Raw genomic sequence first — 14,031 nt, 5'->3', positions numbered from 1 at the left:
AGGGCCTTGTCCTGCGCTGCAATAGGTCGATGCTCTGACAGATGGGTCTATGGAGCCTCTGAAGATCGTGGGCCCAGCTAAAGGGGCGCAAATATACGAGTGGAAGAAGAAGCATTTCTTGAGAAGAGAAGCAGTAGAAGAGAGTGTGACATCGGAAAGACCTAGAACAGCTTAGACAACCATATGAAGCTTGAATTCATCCATCCCAATGGTATGGATGAAAGAACTACCATGAACGCGGAGCCCCTGACAATGAGTCTCGGCAGCTGCAGCAAACAAGCAGGGATGGCTGGGAAATCCTGCCAAGTGCAACAATTTCATATAACCACAATGCGACAAGATGGCAAGTCTTCTACTACTAAAAACCGAGTAGATTCTCTATAAAGTCGCTAATTGATCTCCAACAGAACCGAGTTCGCCGCATCCCATTCCCCACTCCCGCCCGTACACTGCAGTTCCAACTGTACAAAGTCACCGTCCAGGGCCCTCACGTCGAGAACGAAAACGCCCCGGATCACCGCGAGACTCTCCTCTCCCAGCTCGGAACAATCCCAAAAGACACTCCTCGCCTCCGAATCGAAGAAGACACTCCATCCGACACAGAATGGGGGATTCTCGGCGACCACTTTACCTCCGTCCGCGACCTAGAACTGTACACCGGCTGGAACGAAGAACTCCACGACAGGAAAATGCCGCTGCATTGGCCAATTGAGCGTCTGAATATCGGCGATGCCTGCGGGGAGGTCGTCAAGTCGCCGCATATCCTGCAAGGCCGCATCAAGCATCTGATTCTGGACCAGACCAGTGGGCTACGATTCGAAGGACCGACGTCTGCGGAGCTCTGGGACACGCACAGCAAAGCGGTCGAGCGCGGTGAGGAGCAGCCGCACTACATAGGACAAGATGGGAGAAAAGTGGAATTTGTCTTTCTGCCGCAGCTCGCCAGCGAGTGGCTCTCGAACAAGTACAACGCCGCAGGGGCAGGAAACACACAGCCCGAGCCAGAGAATCGGCTGGCAGACGGCCAAGAGAGCCACGTCCGCACGCTCGAAATTATCGAGAATGACGCCCTGGACACGTTCGTGCGCATGGGTGCCGCCCTGCCTCATATCGCGGACGGCCTCACTTCGCTGACGCTCCGCTCGATGATGATCACAGACGACTTCCAGTGGGCTCCCGAGAGCGTCTTCTTGCAGCTCTTGTCGTCGCTCGGGGGATTGCAGACGCTGAATCTCTCCGTTGGTGACGTATTTCAGGAACCCTCGTCGATCTCGGGGCTATACAAGAACTTCCCGCCCAACATTACCTCGCTCAATTTCCGGAGCCTTCTCTCGCTCTGTCGCTCCGAGCGGTGGAACGAGTGGGTGGACGCGTTCAGCTCGGAGACATTCCTCCCTAGGCTTGAGCGGCTTTCGTTCGTCCTGGACCTACACTATAAACAGGGCCTGGATGGCGGGATGGCACTGGACAATCCGTCTGATCAAGACATCACCGAGGCCCGCGCCGCGTGTGAGAAGTTATACGAGGGAGCCAGGCGCCGAGGGATAAAGGTTGAACCATTGCATGACGAATGGGCCGGCGGGCAGATGGGCTTACGAGCAGTGGACGATCGGTGGGGGAAGTGATGCCTTGCTTGATACCGTCCGAGTCCGATGCCAGTCCGGTTCCTAGTCTTACGGTGGACAAGGTATGGTGCTGACGGTCGGGGCTGTGCTTTATTTAGTATTCTGTTTGGGTTGGCTTGCTTGTATACTTCTAGGCAGACTGTACTTTTATTCTCCGTTTGATACCCACTCCGCTCTACTGAGCCTCAATTGAACAATCTCAACTCGTTTTCAACTTCTGCAGCTCTCCTTAACGTTCCAGGTAGACTCTTGTTACCCCCAACTCATCCAGTCGTACTCGTATCCAGATTCCAGAATCGCGCGGTCGGCCCACTCGACCAGCATCATTCATAGATCCACATCTTAAGGATTAAAGGCAGCAGGCAACAACCAGAACTTTGGACAGCTCAAAAAGCGCATAAAAACGAACACGAGTGCGAAGCCGCCCAGACAAAGAGCAAACACCAGAACAAGCTTATCAACGACCCAATCATCTTCCTTTGTCTGTTGACACGAATACGAGCTGACCCATGCAGAGCACACTAAGACCCCTAGCCTACGAAATGGCTTCTTTTCTTGTTCGTCTGACACTGCCAATCCAGCCCAGTCCACTACTGTCCAGTCCCCATCAAACGGCCACGGTCACGGTCGGACTTGGAACGGACTCGGTGGTTTGCCTTTAGCCTGAGCTTCCATGCTACTGATCGTCGTGATTGACTGCTATGTAAGGAATACTTGTTCTATCCTAGGTGTCGTAGCTATTTTTCTACTGTCTAGGCTGCGATGTTTTGCCTTGGACTTAAAAGACGGAGAATATCGCCGACGATGGATAGATTGAGGATTGAATCGAGAGTCAAGCTGGATCCGGACCTGGAACTGGCCCTGTTCCAAACATTATCATTCCAGCTCACACTCACAGACAAGACAGAGCGGAACTGGTCGTTCCGTAAGGCTGAATTGCAGTTTGTGCTTGCCCTGTCAGATTACTCTGTTTGACCCAGTCGGCTGTGCGACGCCCGGATTCGAGCTCGGGGCTTGTACTACTGTCTTTATCCATGCGGATGACGGGCACGGTCACGGTGACGGATGCCCTGGCTTACGTTTATTTACTTATACTTTCGCTTACCCTCGAGCCTACCTTGCGATAATCTCATACAACATACAACTCTGAGATCCGAAGGTATTCAGTCAAAATGAGCAGATCGGAGCGCGGAAATTCCGACTCTAGCTCGTCGCAGAGGTTCGTTGGCCTGTCCCGCCCTACCTACCTCTATCCATCCATATCCACTTTTTTTACTTCACCTCACCTCACCTCCAACTAAATCAGCAACTAACCAATCTTTCCAACCTAGCTCTACATACACGCCCCCCAAACAAAAACAACCCTCCTCATCCTCATCCACATCCGCCCAAACCTTCCCCCTCGCCCACCCACCCCCCGGCTCGACAACCCACAAAACACAATGCCTGCGCTTCTCAACGCGCCTCTGCCTGCAAATCCAACAACTCCAATCCTCGTCCCGGTCCGGCGCGACGCGCGCAATACCAATCCTAGAGCTCTACCAGCCGTCGACGTTTGGGAAGAGTGTTGTTCTTCCCAACTCCAATGGCGAGACGCGGACGAGGAAGGTTCATGGGCGGGATTTGTATTTGACGCAGAGTGAGGAGTTTGCTCATCTTCGGAAACGCAGTAAGAAGGTTGGGTTTACTGGGAATGGGGTCTCGAATACGAAACCGCGCTCTGGGTCGGGGGTTTCAGCGTCCGCAACTTCGGGGTCTGGGTCTGGCGACGAGAGCGAGTGGAGGGCGAAGTTTCGGCCACGGAGGAAGAGCAAGAATGCTGCGCCTACACCCACAAGCAACGATTCCGTTGATAAGGAAGAGGAAGAAGCCGAAGACGACGTCGTCGCGATAATCCACACATGCCCGAAACCTCGCGCAAAGGACAAAGACAGTTCCACACCCGACGCAGAACTCTTCTTCCCCCTGTCCGGACGAACATTTAATGCTACATCGCCCAGCCCGGGAACCTACCAATTCCAAGCCCAGTCAACGTCAAATAGCGATGCCAGGGTTGTATTCACCTGGGAAAAACGACCCCCCTCACGCTCCTCCCCCTCCACGGAGAAAGACAGCGGCGACAGATTTGTCCTCGGTGTCTCACTTGATAGTAGCGAGACGACGACGTCATCGAATATGAAGAGGCCTTGGCTGGCGCAGTTGACCCGGCGAGGCGTGCATGTGTGTGGCTTGGAGGGGTGGGCTGACTGTAGGGCGTTGATCGACCAGGGCAATGGCAGTCCCCAGGGTGGTGGAGGCGGGGGCCAAGGCGCGGGGCTGTACACGTTGATCTTGTCCATGGCGGTTTGGGTTGCGAGGGGGGAGGAGTGGGTTGTTTAGTTGTTATGTGGTGGACTTCGGAGTTTTGGGGGCGAGATGGGTTGTGTTCTATACCCGGTTAGCCATTATGGATTTGATGGTTTTGGATTACTGTGCGCCATATGTTCAACTTCCGGTAAAGAATACCACCAACGGCGATGAGTAACTGATACCTCACCGCGAACTGTAGCAAAGTAGTTGCAGATAAGCTTCGAGGTACCAGGCATGGGTGTGGCCTCGCTCTATGATGCACTTTGATCTGATCCCCCGATATGATCGGGGTTCGTGACTCTCCTGCCGCAGGCTCTTATGCAGCAAATATATATTTCAAACCATCTGCGCTCGAATCCTTGCATAACTGATGAAACACTCACATAGCAGACAAAGTAACGATCGGAAAGATTATCCCTCGCTGGGGGTAACCGAGTAAGATAGTTCGAGCACATAAGCTCCTAGGCAGCTCACCTTACGGCAGGTTGCGTCGAGAAGAGGGATCGCGGGGTGAACATTCATGACGGACTTGTAAAATTCATATGTAGCAAAAATTGTCGGCTTCTTTCAACAAGAAGCATCATTGGTCTAGTGGTAGAATTCATCGTTGCCATCGATGAGGCCCGTGTTCGATTCACGGATGATGCACTTCTTTTTTTCGCCTCTTTTTATTTTTGTTTCCCTTGGGCCACGGCACTGTATCCAGTACGTCCTTATTCCTATTTGCCTATCAGTCTTTACCGAATATTAATAGTAGCGAAGATTGTAGAGCGAGCAAGGGTAAAATAAGCAGGGTATCTATAGAATCTAAAATACAACCCAACATGGCCATGTACATCCCATCTTATCTTCCAATGTCTTTGGAACAACGCAACCCAACCAGACACCATAAACATACTACTATGCCATTATCGTCTGACGCCCGCAAACCGACTCTTCCACCCTCTCCTCCCAAACCCAAGCGTCTCCAGCGTCTCCGTCCGTCCTCCCCAAGTCTTCCCCTGCCTTCGTATTTTCTCATCCCCCTCAACCTTCCTCTGCACCGGCGGAATCCAAAAATGCGTAACTGCCGCCCCGAGAACCATACACGCACTAAACACGATCAGCATATACCCATGCCTTATCGTCTGGTCATCGCCCGGCCCCGTCCCGAACTTGTAATACGCCGATAGAATCTGGGTTAATATGGACCCCAGTTTCCCTGCCCCCGCGCTGATACCATGACACGTCGCCCTGTACCGCGTCGGGAAGATTTCAGCGGGGATGATGTACGTCGTTGCGTTAGGCCCGAAATTAAACAATATCTGCCCGATGATGTACAAGCTTACAGCAACGGGTCCCTCCTTGTGTACTGTAATGAACATCGTCCCCAGCGCAATAAAGTGCGCCGCGAGGGCAAGAAACCCCCACTTCTGCAGCGCGACACGATCCAGTTTATGAATCGTCAGGAGAAGCAACACCCCACCGAGAAGACTCCCCGCGTTCAAGATAATCAGGCAGTGCCAGCTCGTGTCGAAGAACATACTATAGATATCCGTGGCCCCCGTATCATCCGTCATCCAGGGCGGGGCGGGCCCGGTCAGGTTAAGCGAGTCCCAGGTCTTCGCGAGGAATTGAGGAGAAGACAACCCGATGCCGTAGAAGCCGAAGTCGAGCAGGAGCCAGGCTAGTGAGGTTGCGAGGAGCGTGCGCCAGTTGCCTTCGGTCCAGAAGTACTGTGTTATGTCGCGGTGGGTGAGGCGCCAGTGGGAGTTTAGGGTTGCGGGTTGTAGGAAGGAGTGGGAGGGGGCGTAGGAGGGGGAGCGGCGGGAGTCGGTGTCGTGGTCGTGATTCAGGCTGACTTCGTCAATTGACTGCAGGCTATACGCGACGGAGTTTGTAGTTGGTAGAGCAGGCGAGGGTAAGGCGATATCATTCCACGGCGCGATGAGGTTGATGTTGTTAAACGGGTTATTGCGGTTATCGTCTATTTCCGACGGTGATGAGGCGGACGTCGGGTCGGCGAAGAGCGTCGTCGCGTCGAATTCAGCTTGCACGGGGTCGTCTTCGATTTCGAGCAGGTAACGGGGGCTTTCGGGGATGAAGAATCGAAACAAGGTGGCTATGACGCCGGGAATCACGCCGATCGCAACCACCCACCGCCACATTATGTCGACGGTGCGGGTGGTATCGCCAAACCCCTGCTTCCTGCTCACGGCCACGACGACGAGCGAGACGAGGTTCCCGGCGATTTGGCCAAGGGGCTGCATGAAGAAGACGGAGGCGATCATGCGTGCTCGGTGGCGGGTTGGTGCGAACCTATACACAACAACAAATCAGCCTCCCTCCCCTCCACCATTTCCAGGACGCCAACAGCAAGAGAGAGACAAACTCAGAAGTAATAACCGCACTCAACGGATAATCCGCCCCAACACCAATCCCCACAACAATGCGCCACCAAACCAACCACGCAAAGACACTCATGCTCCCGTGCTCGCCAGTCGAGGACATGGCGACCCCAAGGGTACTCGCAATCAGCAGCGCCAGTTCAACGCCGTACATTTTCTTCCGCCCGTTGCGGTCAGCCAGGTATCCGAAGAGGACCTGGCCCAGGAGGGTGCCGGCGAGCGTGGCGATGTTGATGCATGTTAGGCGGAAGGAGGAGGTGTCGTCGTGCCAGTAGACGTAGGAGATCATGGGGAGGGCGATGTTGCTTGCGAAGAGCTACCGTACTTTATTAGACTGACTGGGCTGTGGTTTGGTGGAATGGCACGGTAGAGGCTGAATGGCTCACAGTATACCCATCTAGGAAGAACCCGACGCCCGCGACGAGGACGACAACCCACTGGAAGGACTGGCGGTCGATAGTTTCGTAGATCTGCCGTTGGCGGACATGGCGGTCCTAGACGCAGCAGCATCAGCATCGTCTAGAAAAGAGAATAAAGTGAGTATTCACCTGCTCATGCTCAAAGTCCCTCGCGCGATCCGTCTTGTACAGCCTCGAGCGGAATTTACTCATGGCGACAGATTACCTGGTCACCGCAAGTGGCTCAGATACTAGCGTATTAACCAAGAAGACAAGAAGTCTTGTCCAGCGAAGCATCCATCTGACGCACGCCACGACGAGTATATAGTGGCCAAGACGAGGCGGAGAGGGGACAAAGAGTGAAGACAAGAATGACAAGAAAGGTATTGTCGAAGGGTTTGGAACGATGTCAGTGTTGGTGTCACTCAAACAGTGCGCCCAGATCAGATCAGCCCACGGCCCACGTGTACGTTCACTGACATTGCTAACTCGAGCCTCGAGGTGGGGGTTATTCTGACTGCATCAGAATCAGATTCAGCGGGATGCTTGAGCTCGTGCTTTCGATGTATACCCGCCATTGGATAGTGAATGCATACTAAAGCGTAGCTCCCATAGTGGACCTCGACCCCAGCCAGGCGCCAGGAACCAATGTCTGCCCCACGTGCCCCTGCTGAGCCCTGAGAGACGTTGTGCCTGTTCCTTGGCGCGCTCGTGGCAGTGATAATGAATGCTTTGTGCTTTGTTGCACATGGTGGGGGTGCTTTGCTTTGTGAAGTTTCTTTGTGATCTTCTTTGTGAAGTCCGGATCCGGACCTGTATCGTCTGACAAGGCACAGTTGAAGTTCTTCTGGAATTTGGCAGGTGGATGATTAAGTCAATCGATCGTAACTAAATTCATGACCGTCATGTCATTATTAGGAGAATTATACAGTTCTAGATAGGGGTAATAACGCCTGAAACCCAACCTGCGCCATCTCTGAAACGACCATGGTATCCGATGCTAAGCTAACAAATTCATCAAATCAAATAGCCATATCCAATCCAATCCAATCCAATCCAATCCAATCACCAGCTATTGTCCGCCAAAAATTGGCAGAACGCTTTTTGATCTAGAGTAGAATCCACACGTCAGCCTAGCGCTCATTGTCTCATTGAAGCCGAGACCAGGTTCTCCCTCTGAAAGCCAGGAGAATGCAGGGGCCTACCTTCACCATCCAAAAACTGAATCTGAAGCGTCTTCATCACCGCCAGATGGTCAAAGTTCGGCTGGAGCTGAAGAACCACCGGGCGCCGGGTATTCTTGCCGGGGGTGACGGATTCGATGCAGGTGACTGATGCATCAAGAAGGCATAGTTAGTTCAGGCACGCCCGTACCATGGTCCAAGATCAGTAACAAAGCAGATCAACGCACGTGGGATCGAAACATATCGCTTCCGCTCTTTCCGCTGAGAATTGGCAAAGAAAATCATGACCAACTTGCCGCTGTGCCCGCGCAGGATCCGCAGGTTCTGGCTGATGCATTCCTCGCCGCGGCCTTTGGATTTTGCTTCGGCGATGCCGGCGATGAAGACGACTTTTGAGGCGAGGATGAGTTCTTGGAATTGGAGGCAATCTGCAGGGAATTCTTGGTTCAGCGGGGATTTTCCATTTTGACTTGTGCAGCTCGGGAGGGCGAGTACCATTCCAGTCTTCAAACTTGTAGGAGAGTTGTGTTGCGAAAACCGTTGAGCCTGTTTGGATGGTCTGTTCGTCGAGGAAGGAGATGCGGAGTGAGGGCTCGTCGCCGATTTTGGGGTGTTCGAGATGCGGGACTGGGAGGCGCGTTGCGTTGACTGCCAGCGTCAGTACAGTACACATCTCCTGTAGAGATTTGAGGGAACGGAGCGCACAGCTATGTAGAAAGGCATTCTGCTGCCCAATGCCCCCGCCGAGCTCTAAGCACTTCAAAGCCCCCGTAAAGTCTTTCCGGATGTTGATAAAGGTATACCGTAGCTTGAAGAGCCGACCGCTTCGGACGAATGATCTTGGAAAGCAGAATTAGCTCGTCGCGTCGCATCGCATCGAAGATAGAATCGCATACACAGTCACCGACGGATTGAGGGGCAATCTCGCGACTTCATCATTGACCGACCCCTCCCTCGGTCGGGACGCCGGCGACGAAAACACAGAGGGGCTGAGCGAGGGCGAAAAGGGCGGCTCGGAGACGAAGCTGAGAGAGCCTGAGGAGCGCGTTGACGAGGACACGGTGCTTTCGCGGCGACTGGGGAGGGGCCAGTCGTCTGCTTCATGCGGATTGGGATGGGGATGAGGATGGAGATTCATGATGGGAGAGAAGATAAGATGACACAACAAGGTCAAGAGCAGGAGGGAAGATTGGCGATCGTGCGGATTTGTGTCTGATCGGCATGAGGGGACAGACACCTAGAGGGACTGCGTATGGGTATAGGGTATAGGTTGGGTAGGATAAAATTGACTTTTGCAGGCCCTCCGCTATGTAAGTAATCCCAGTCGCAGCCGCAGTCGCATCACCCCAGTCCCCAACAGGCCATGTCAATAATGAACTCGAATCTCCACGATTCAGGACATGGGAGTCCAGGCTGAACCGTGCGTAGGCAGACCAGCAGCACAGGGATTGCGGCAACGTGGGCAAATGGATCACGATGGCTGGCTGCGATCTCCGGTGGGTCTGTCTCTCCCCATGGCGTGCCTGGGTTCGCCCTCGTGGTCCAGATGCTGGCTGCACCCCTACGAGTAAGCTGGCTCTTCTTTCCTCTTTCACTGACCTCCGGCTGTTCCTGACACAGTTCATTACGCTAAGTACGCCTCTATGAATTATGTTCACGACAATCGGACGCCCACCGGGTATCCCGAACGAAGAAAAGAGGTAAAAAAAAAGAAAAAGAAAAAGAAAAAGAAAAAGAAAAAGAAAAAGAAAAAGAAAAAGAAAAAGAAAAAGAAAAAGAAAAAGAAAAAGAAAAAGAAAAAGAAAAGGAAAACCAAGAAACATGAGGAAACTCCTGCTTTTGATGATCATGCTCGAACAGACTCAACTGACTCGACGAACCCAACAAACCCAACGCGGTTCTTTGTAGCATGGAGCCCACCATGCCGTGATACAGTAGGTAGCTCCAACTGAACCACAAAGGAAGAGTTGTCTCTGATCGGGGACCTGAATCGCACGACGGACACACCTCAAAGCGGCTTCTGCGCGATAATACGATAACTCGTCGTGACCAGGCGCATCTTATCCATCTTCACAAACGCCTGCCCGTCCAGACAAAGCCGGTTGATCAGCGTCTTAAAGTGCTTCGGCAGGACATGCGTCTTCACCAAACCCAAGATAACCTGGCGCATCGACCGGAAATAAAGATCCACCTTGTCAATCAGCGGCGCCTGCAAGTCGCCCACGCTGGCATTGTCCGACCTCAACACCGTGAACCCAGCCTCCGCCAGCGCCGTCTCCAGTATCTCCGGCGTAGGTGTGCCCACGGCCCCAATTAGCGGCTTCACTCGGCGCATGAGCTCGGTGTGTTCGGCATTGGACGGGTCATACGCTGGTAAACTGACCCAGTCGAGGAGGGAGATTCGCGACCCGGGCTTGACGACGCGGTAGATCTCGCGGAAGAGGGCAGGCAGGTCCTTGCAGAGACTAAGCGCCTGGATCTGGTAGAACGCGTCGAAGGTATCGTTTTCGAAGGGAAGCGGGAGGGCGTTAAAGTCCTGCACGACGAAGTCGTTATGTTCGAACCCCAGCTGCGCATTGAACTTCTTCGCCTGCGCGACTTGATTCGGATCGATATTCAGCCCCGTCACTGTCGCGCCAGTATACTGCGCCATATGCGCGGCCACTCGGCCCCGTCCACACCCCAAATCAAGCACGCGATCGCCCTTCTTCAGCCCAATATCCTGCGCTATGCTCTCCTCATACAGCAGCTGGTTCTCACGCACCGTTGCCTTACCACTCATGAACGGCGGGATATACATCTTCTCCACGTCGCCGAGCGCACACAGGTGATTCAACACGCCATAGTACGCCTGCAGACAATCGCCGACTTTACTCTGGTAGTCTGGCCCCAGAGTCTCGACCATGGCCTTCTCGTCCGACCAGTCGAGGTTGTAAATCACATACGAGGCCATGAAATCATCGACCTGTTTGGGCTTGAGGTTTTGCAGGTACCGGAATGATTTCCAGAATGTGCGCCATCGTTTGGGAGACGCGGAGTTGCGCAGGTCGGGGAGGCTGTTTGGGTCTGCTTGCGATAGTTGAATGGCGGTTTGCTTTTCGTTCGCGACGACGTCGACGGAGCTTTCGGAGCTGCGCCCCGATTGCAGCTGCTGTGGAGGGAGTGCTGTTTGCGTTTGCGCCATTGCGAATGATTTTCTAGTTGTAACTGGACGGCGCAAACAAGCGCTTCAATGCGACACTCTAAATGCAATTATGCGATTCTGAATCTATGGGTATAGGTATGGGATAAAGCAGACATGCCAGGCCCGGAACTGCGCGCCGGCGGGCGCAAGCCGATTTATACGCAGGCTAGTGAGAGATTTTCGGTGCTTTGTCTCCATTATTATTATTCTCTGAACGCAAGAACCAGCGGTAGGAAGCGCATCGCACGGCCCGGGTTATACTGATTTGCCATATGACCTGCCCTGGGCAGTTAGTCAGAGTGGCATGAGTGGGCTACTGCTATGGGACCAGATCTGGCTGGCGCCGGATGAGTCGGAACGGAACAAGCCAGCCCTGAGAAGCCCGAGATTTAGATTTGGAAATCAGTAGAGGAAGGAAGTTTGGCGCACCGTTTCATGCAGGGCTGGGCCAGCTGGTGAGTCAATGCTAGCCACGTCGCGCTGACGTCCGGCATACGATTACGAAGCTCCGGGGTTGCTGACGAGATGGACGATACGAGCTTCATATACTAAGTACGAAATACTCAGCCTGCGTAGCTGAAGCATCATACGGACGGGCTTTTTAACACCACCACCACCACTACTCCTACTCCAAGCCATCCCTCGAATTTCTTCCATATCTTGAAGACTTGAACCCATCCAACTGCCGAAGTAAATATTTTTCTTGAGACCCATACCGACAGTCTTGGCAGCAAATGCTTGATCAGCAGAGACTCGATTAACTAACTGACATTATTGGCCAGTGCAGCCGTTTTCTCCATCAGAGCCGCCAGTCGTTGCCCTATAGGGACCGTTCGGCTCGGCCTCGGAGACATCTCTCGCCCTGTCGTCTGTCGCATGCCCTGTCGACCAGAGTTACAGCTGTCTGTTTGCTCCCCGCTTCCATAAGAATCCTTCATGTCACAAGTCACAAGTGCCTGATTGTGCAGCACCTGATCAGGAAGCTCACTCCGCGCGGTGCCGCCTTGTCCCGATGCCCGTTTTATTGTCAGGGCTGTAGCCGCCAGCTTCCGCTTAGAAAACCGGGCCGTATATCCGGGTGCCCAGGGCTAGGTAGTTGACTGCCGGAGCTTTCAGCGTGAGATATTTGATTTTGAGATCCATTATACTGTGCTCAATGCGCAAGGTATGGAATAATGGTGAGGACCCTGATGACGACTGGACGAGTCTTCCCGGCGTCATTGACTCGTTTGCGTCTGCGTCATCAGACCCTGTCCTCCTGTAGCTAAATGTACATACCTTACCGTACCCACATGACGATCGCAACTTTGCATCGTTTTCCGTTGGATATTTATCCTCCGCGCTGTTCTTGCTGAAGAAAGTCGTCTCCAACTGTCAGAACAGTCTATGCATCTCGTGGTTTTCGCTTCTTTCAGAATGGTGCGGACGGTCTACCCCTCTCTCTTCTCTTCCTCTGCCGCTCGCACGTCATATCGGATACTGGCGGGCTCAGCCGGCCTGCTTTTCGTTGCCTATGCAAAGGGACATTGAAGGCCGAATAGGCGGGAATAATGTCCAAATCGAAGAGTCATAACCGTGTTGCAAATGCAGATCCTGTCTGAAACGGGGTCTTTGCATATTGGTATTATTCTGTAGGATTCCGCGGGAAGCGACGTCTTCCTGCTGCACCAACGCTTCTGCGCGGATCTCAATGACCCCAGGCTTGCACATTCTTTGCTCCAAGGGTCGAGTTCACACTCATGAATTTTATTACAGTGCCACTGCCTCAAATACACGTCGACACTCCATAGGCGTCCAGCAGCAGCACTTAGACACCCGCAACTTTTCCAGGGCTGTCTCGCAACTCAAAAGATATTCCATATACTATACTAAGCACACTGGCTCCTATATGGACATACTTAATGTTAAGGCTCACCAGGTATCGGCTATAACCGATCAGCGATGTCCAAATAAGCTTAAATACCAAGCACCCACCAGGGCGCACCTTATCTGCATTTATCTGCGTTATGTCCTCCATACAGAGGTCAGAAACCTCAGCGGCATGATCCATCACCCGGTGAGACTGGGTCCACCTGCCCACCAGGCACCGGGATTTTTTTGAGCGCCTGGGAGATGCAAAGGCCTGCCGGGAGACCTGAGAGTGAGAATAAACACTAGTACTAGTACTAGTCCCTCCTTGGGCAAAGTAGGTGGCGAAATGTGGCGCGGAGCTTGCATTCGCATCCCTAATCATCGTTGCTTGTGCCGATACCGCATCGCTATGTTGGGTGGATGTCTGGATGGGTGGTCTGGTCCGAGATGATGGTGGGTAGGTCGGTCAGGTTGTAGGTGTGATCGAGTAGACTAGATGCACGCCGAGCAGATCCCAGCCGCGGATTTAGAGACCAGTGGCTACATCCTACATACTTTCTCGAGAGAATGAGATTGATGAGTAGAGCACCTATTAGGTATTTACTTCACTCTTCTTTTGATTGGTGGTGTCTTTTATCTGGGATCGGCTTACTGACGTTGGTTGAATGAACTCACTGCCTGTACTTGTTTACTACTTAAGTCCTTGTCGTAGGTGAGAAACCAGCCTGGCTATTCGATTTCTACTTCGTGCAATTGGAACTGAATTGCGAAAAGAGAGTAGCTATAGAACAGATGCATTGGCTACGCTGCGTGCTTCTAACCTAGCCCACACCAACACCCGTGCAGATAGCAAGTGCTACTAGAAACTCCAGACATGCTCTGAACCGTTTGAAAGCCCACCAGACGTACTCGGCTTGGCTCCTCGGTTAGGATGATATACAAAACCAGCTCAAGGAAAGTATGGGTGTTTGATCACTTTCTCAGGGCATAGGTATGTAGGCCCCCATTTGCTTTTTGCGACCCTCGGTCGATTCAAGTTTCTTTCGCTACGGT

General features: G+C 53.0%; 5 protein-coding genes and 1 non-coding gene across 6 annotated transcripts; 3 read left to right on the top strand and 3 right to left on the bottom strand.

Moving 5' to 3' along the window:
- Positions 1 to 228: 228 nt before the first annotated feature.
- BDV17DRAFT_86613 (uncharacterized protein) lies at positions 229 to 1,781 on the top strand. The gene is made up of 2 exons (XM_073765257.1): positions 229 to 343; positions 408 to 1,781. The coding sequence occupies exons 1-2, from the start codon at positions 341 to 343 to the stop codon at positions 1,623 to 1,625; spliced, it is 1,221 nt and encodes a 406-aa protein (XP_073615743.1). The 5' UTR covers positions 229 to 340; the 3' UTR covers positions 1,626 to 1,781.
- A 1,016-nt stretch (positions 1,782 to 2,797) lies between these two features.
- Positions 2,798 to 4,004, top strand: BDV17DRAFT_291232 (uncharacterized protein; the record flags this gene model as incomplete). The annotated part of the gene is made up of 2 exons (XM_073762094.1): positions 2,798 to 2,844; positions 2,957 to 4,004. 2 exons carry the CDS (start codon positions 2,798 to 2,800, stop codon positions 4,002 to 4,004), a joined length of 1,095 nt encoding a protein of 364 aa, XP_073615742.1.
- Positions 4,005 to 4,551: 547 nt separating this feature from the next.
- BDV17DRAFT_t78 lies at positions 4,552 to 4,622 on the top strand. Its single transcript has one exon. It is a non-coding gene; the product is annotated as a tRNA-Gly (tRNA).
- Positions 4,623 to 4,841: 219 nt separating this feature from the next.
- On the bottom strand, positions 4,842 to 7,308 carry BDV17DRAFT_263073 (phosphate transporter). The gene is made up of 5 exons (XM_073757861.1): positions 7,292 to 7,308; positions 6,910 to 7,225; positions 6,748 to 6,855; positions 6,346 to 6,677; positions 4,842 to 6,272 (listed from the first exon to the last, which is right to left on the bottom strand). The coding sequence occupies exons 2-5, from the start codon at positions 6,970 to 6,972 to the stop codon at positions 4,883 to 4,885; spliced, it is 1,893 nt and encodes a 630-aa protein (XP_073615741.1). The 5' UTR covers positions 6,973 to 7,225; positions 7,292 to 7,308; the 3' UTR covers positions 4,842 to 4,882.
- Positions 7,309 to 7,601: 293 nt separating this feature from the next.
- Positions 7,602 to 9,397, bottom strand: BDV17DRAFT_263070 (uncharacterized protein). The gene is made up of 6 exons (XM_073757860.1): positions 8,840 to 9,397; positions 8,649 to 8,782; positions 8,439 to 8,591; positions 8,171 to 8,371; positions 7,965 to 8,090; positions 7,602 to 7,868 (listed from the first exon to the last, which is right to left on the bottom strand). The coding sequence occupies exons 1-6, from the start codon at positions 9,079 to 9,081 to the stop codon at positions 7,825 to 7,827; spliced, it is 900 nt and encodes a 299-aa protein (XP_073615740.1). The 5' UTR covers positions 9,082 to 9,397; the 3' UTR covers positions 7,602 to 7,824.
- Positions 9,398 to 9,821: 424 nt separating this feature from the next.
- Positions 9,822 to 11,398, bottom strand: BDV17DRAFT_86555 (class I SAM-dependent methyltransferase). Its single transcript, XM_073765256.1, has one exon. The coding sequence runs from the start codon at positions 11,125 to 11,127 to the stop codon at positions 9,952 to 9,954; it is 1,176 nt and encodes a 391-aa protein (XP_073615739.1). The 5' UTR covers positions 11,128 to 11,398; the 3' UTR covers positions 9,822 to 9,951.
- Positions 11,399 to 14,031: the final 2,633 nt, after the last annotated feature.

Source organism: Aspergillus undulatus, assembly GCF_047715775.1.
Source record: "Aspergillus undulatus strain CBS 261.88 unplaced genomic scaffold BDV17scaffold_23, whole genome shotgun sequence".
Lineage (NCBI taxonomy): Eukaryota > Fungi > Ascomycota > Eurotiomycetes > Eurotiales > Aspergillaceae > Aspergillus > Aspergillus undulatus.
This window is presented reverse-complemented; position numbering and strand designations above follow the sequence as displayed.

What these genes read in the sequence shown, in the direction of transcription:
- BDV17DRAFT_263070 (XM_073757860.1), bottom strand. Translation starts at nt 9,081, where the DNA reads ATGAATCTCCATCCTCATCCCCATCCCAATCCGCATGAAGCAGACGAC. An exon ending in CTCAATCCGTCGGTGACTGT is followed by an intron (nt 8,783 to 8,839) that starts GTATGCGATTCT and finishes CTGCTTTCCAAG; the next exon opens with ATCATTCGTCCGAAGCGGTC. An exon ending in GAATGCCTTTCTACATAGCT is followed by an intron (nt 8,592 to 8,648) that starts GTGCGCTCCGTT and finishes TGACGCTGGCAG; the next exon opens with TCAACGCAACGCGCCTCCCA.
- BDV17DRAFT_86555 (XM_073765256.1), bottom strand. Translation starts at nt 11,127, where the DNA reads ATGGCGCAAACGCAAACAGCACTCCCTCCACAGCAGCTGCAATCGGGG.
- BDV17DRAFT_263073 (XM_073757861.1), bottom strand. Translation starts at nt 6,972, where the DNA reads ATGAGTAAATTCCGCTCGAGGCTGTACAAGACGGATCGCGCGAGGGAC. An exon ending in GGGACTTTGAGCATGAGCAG is followed by an intron (nt 6,856 to 6,909) that starts GTGAATACTCAC and finishes TGCTGCGTCTAG; the next exon opens with GACCGCCATGTCCGCCAACG. An exon ending in AGTGCGGTTATTACTTCTGA is followed by an intron (nt 6,273 to 6,345) that starts GTTTGTCTCTCT and finishes TGTTGTGTATAG; the next exon opens with GTTCGCACCAACCCGCCACC.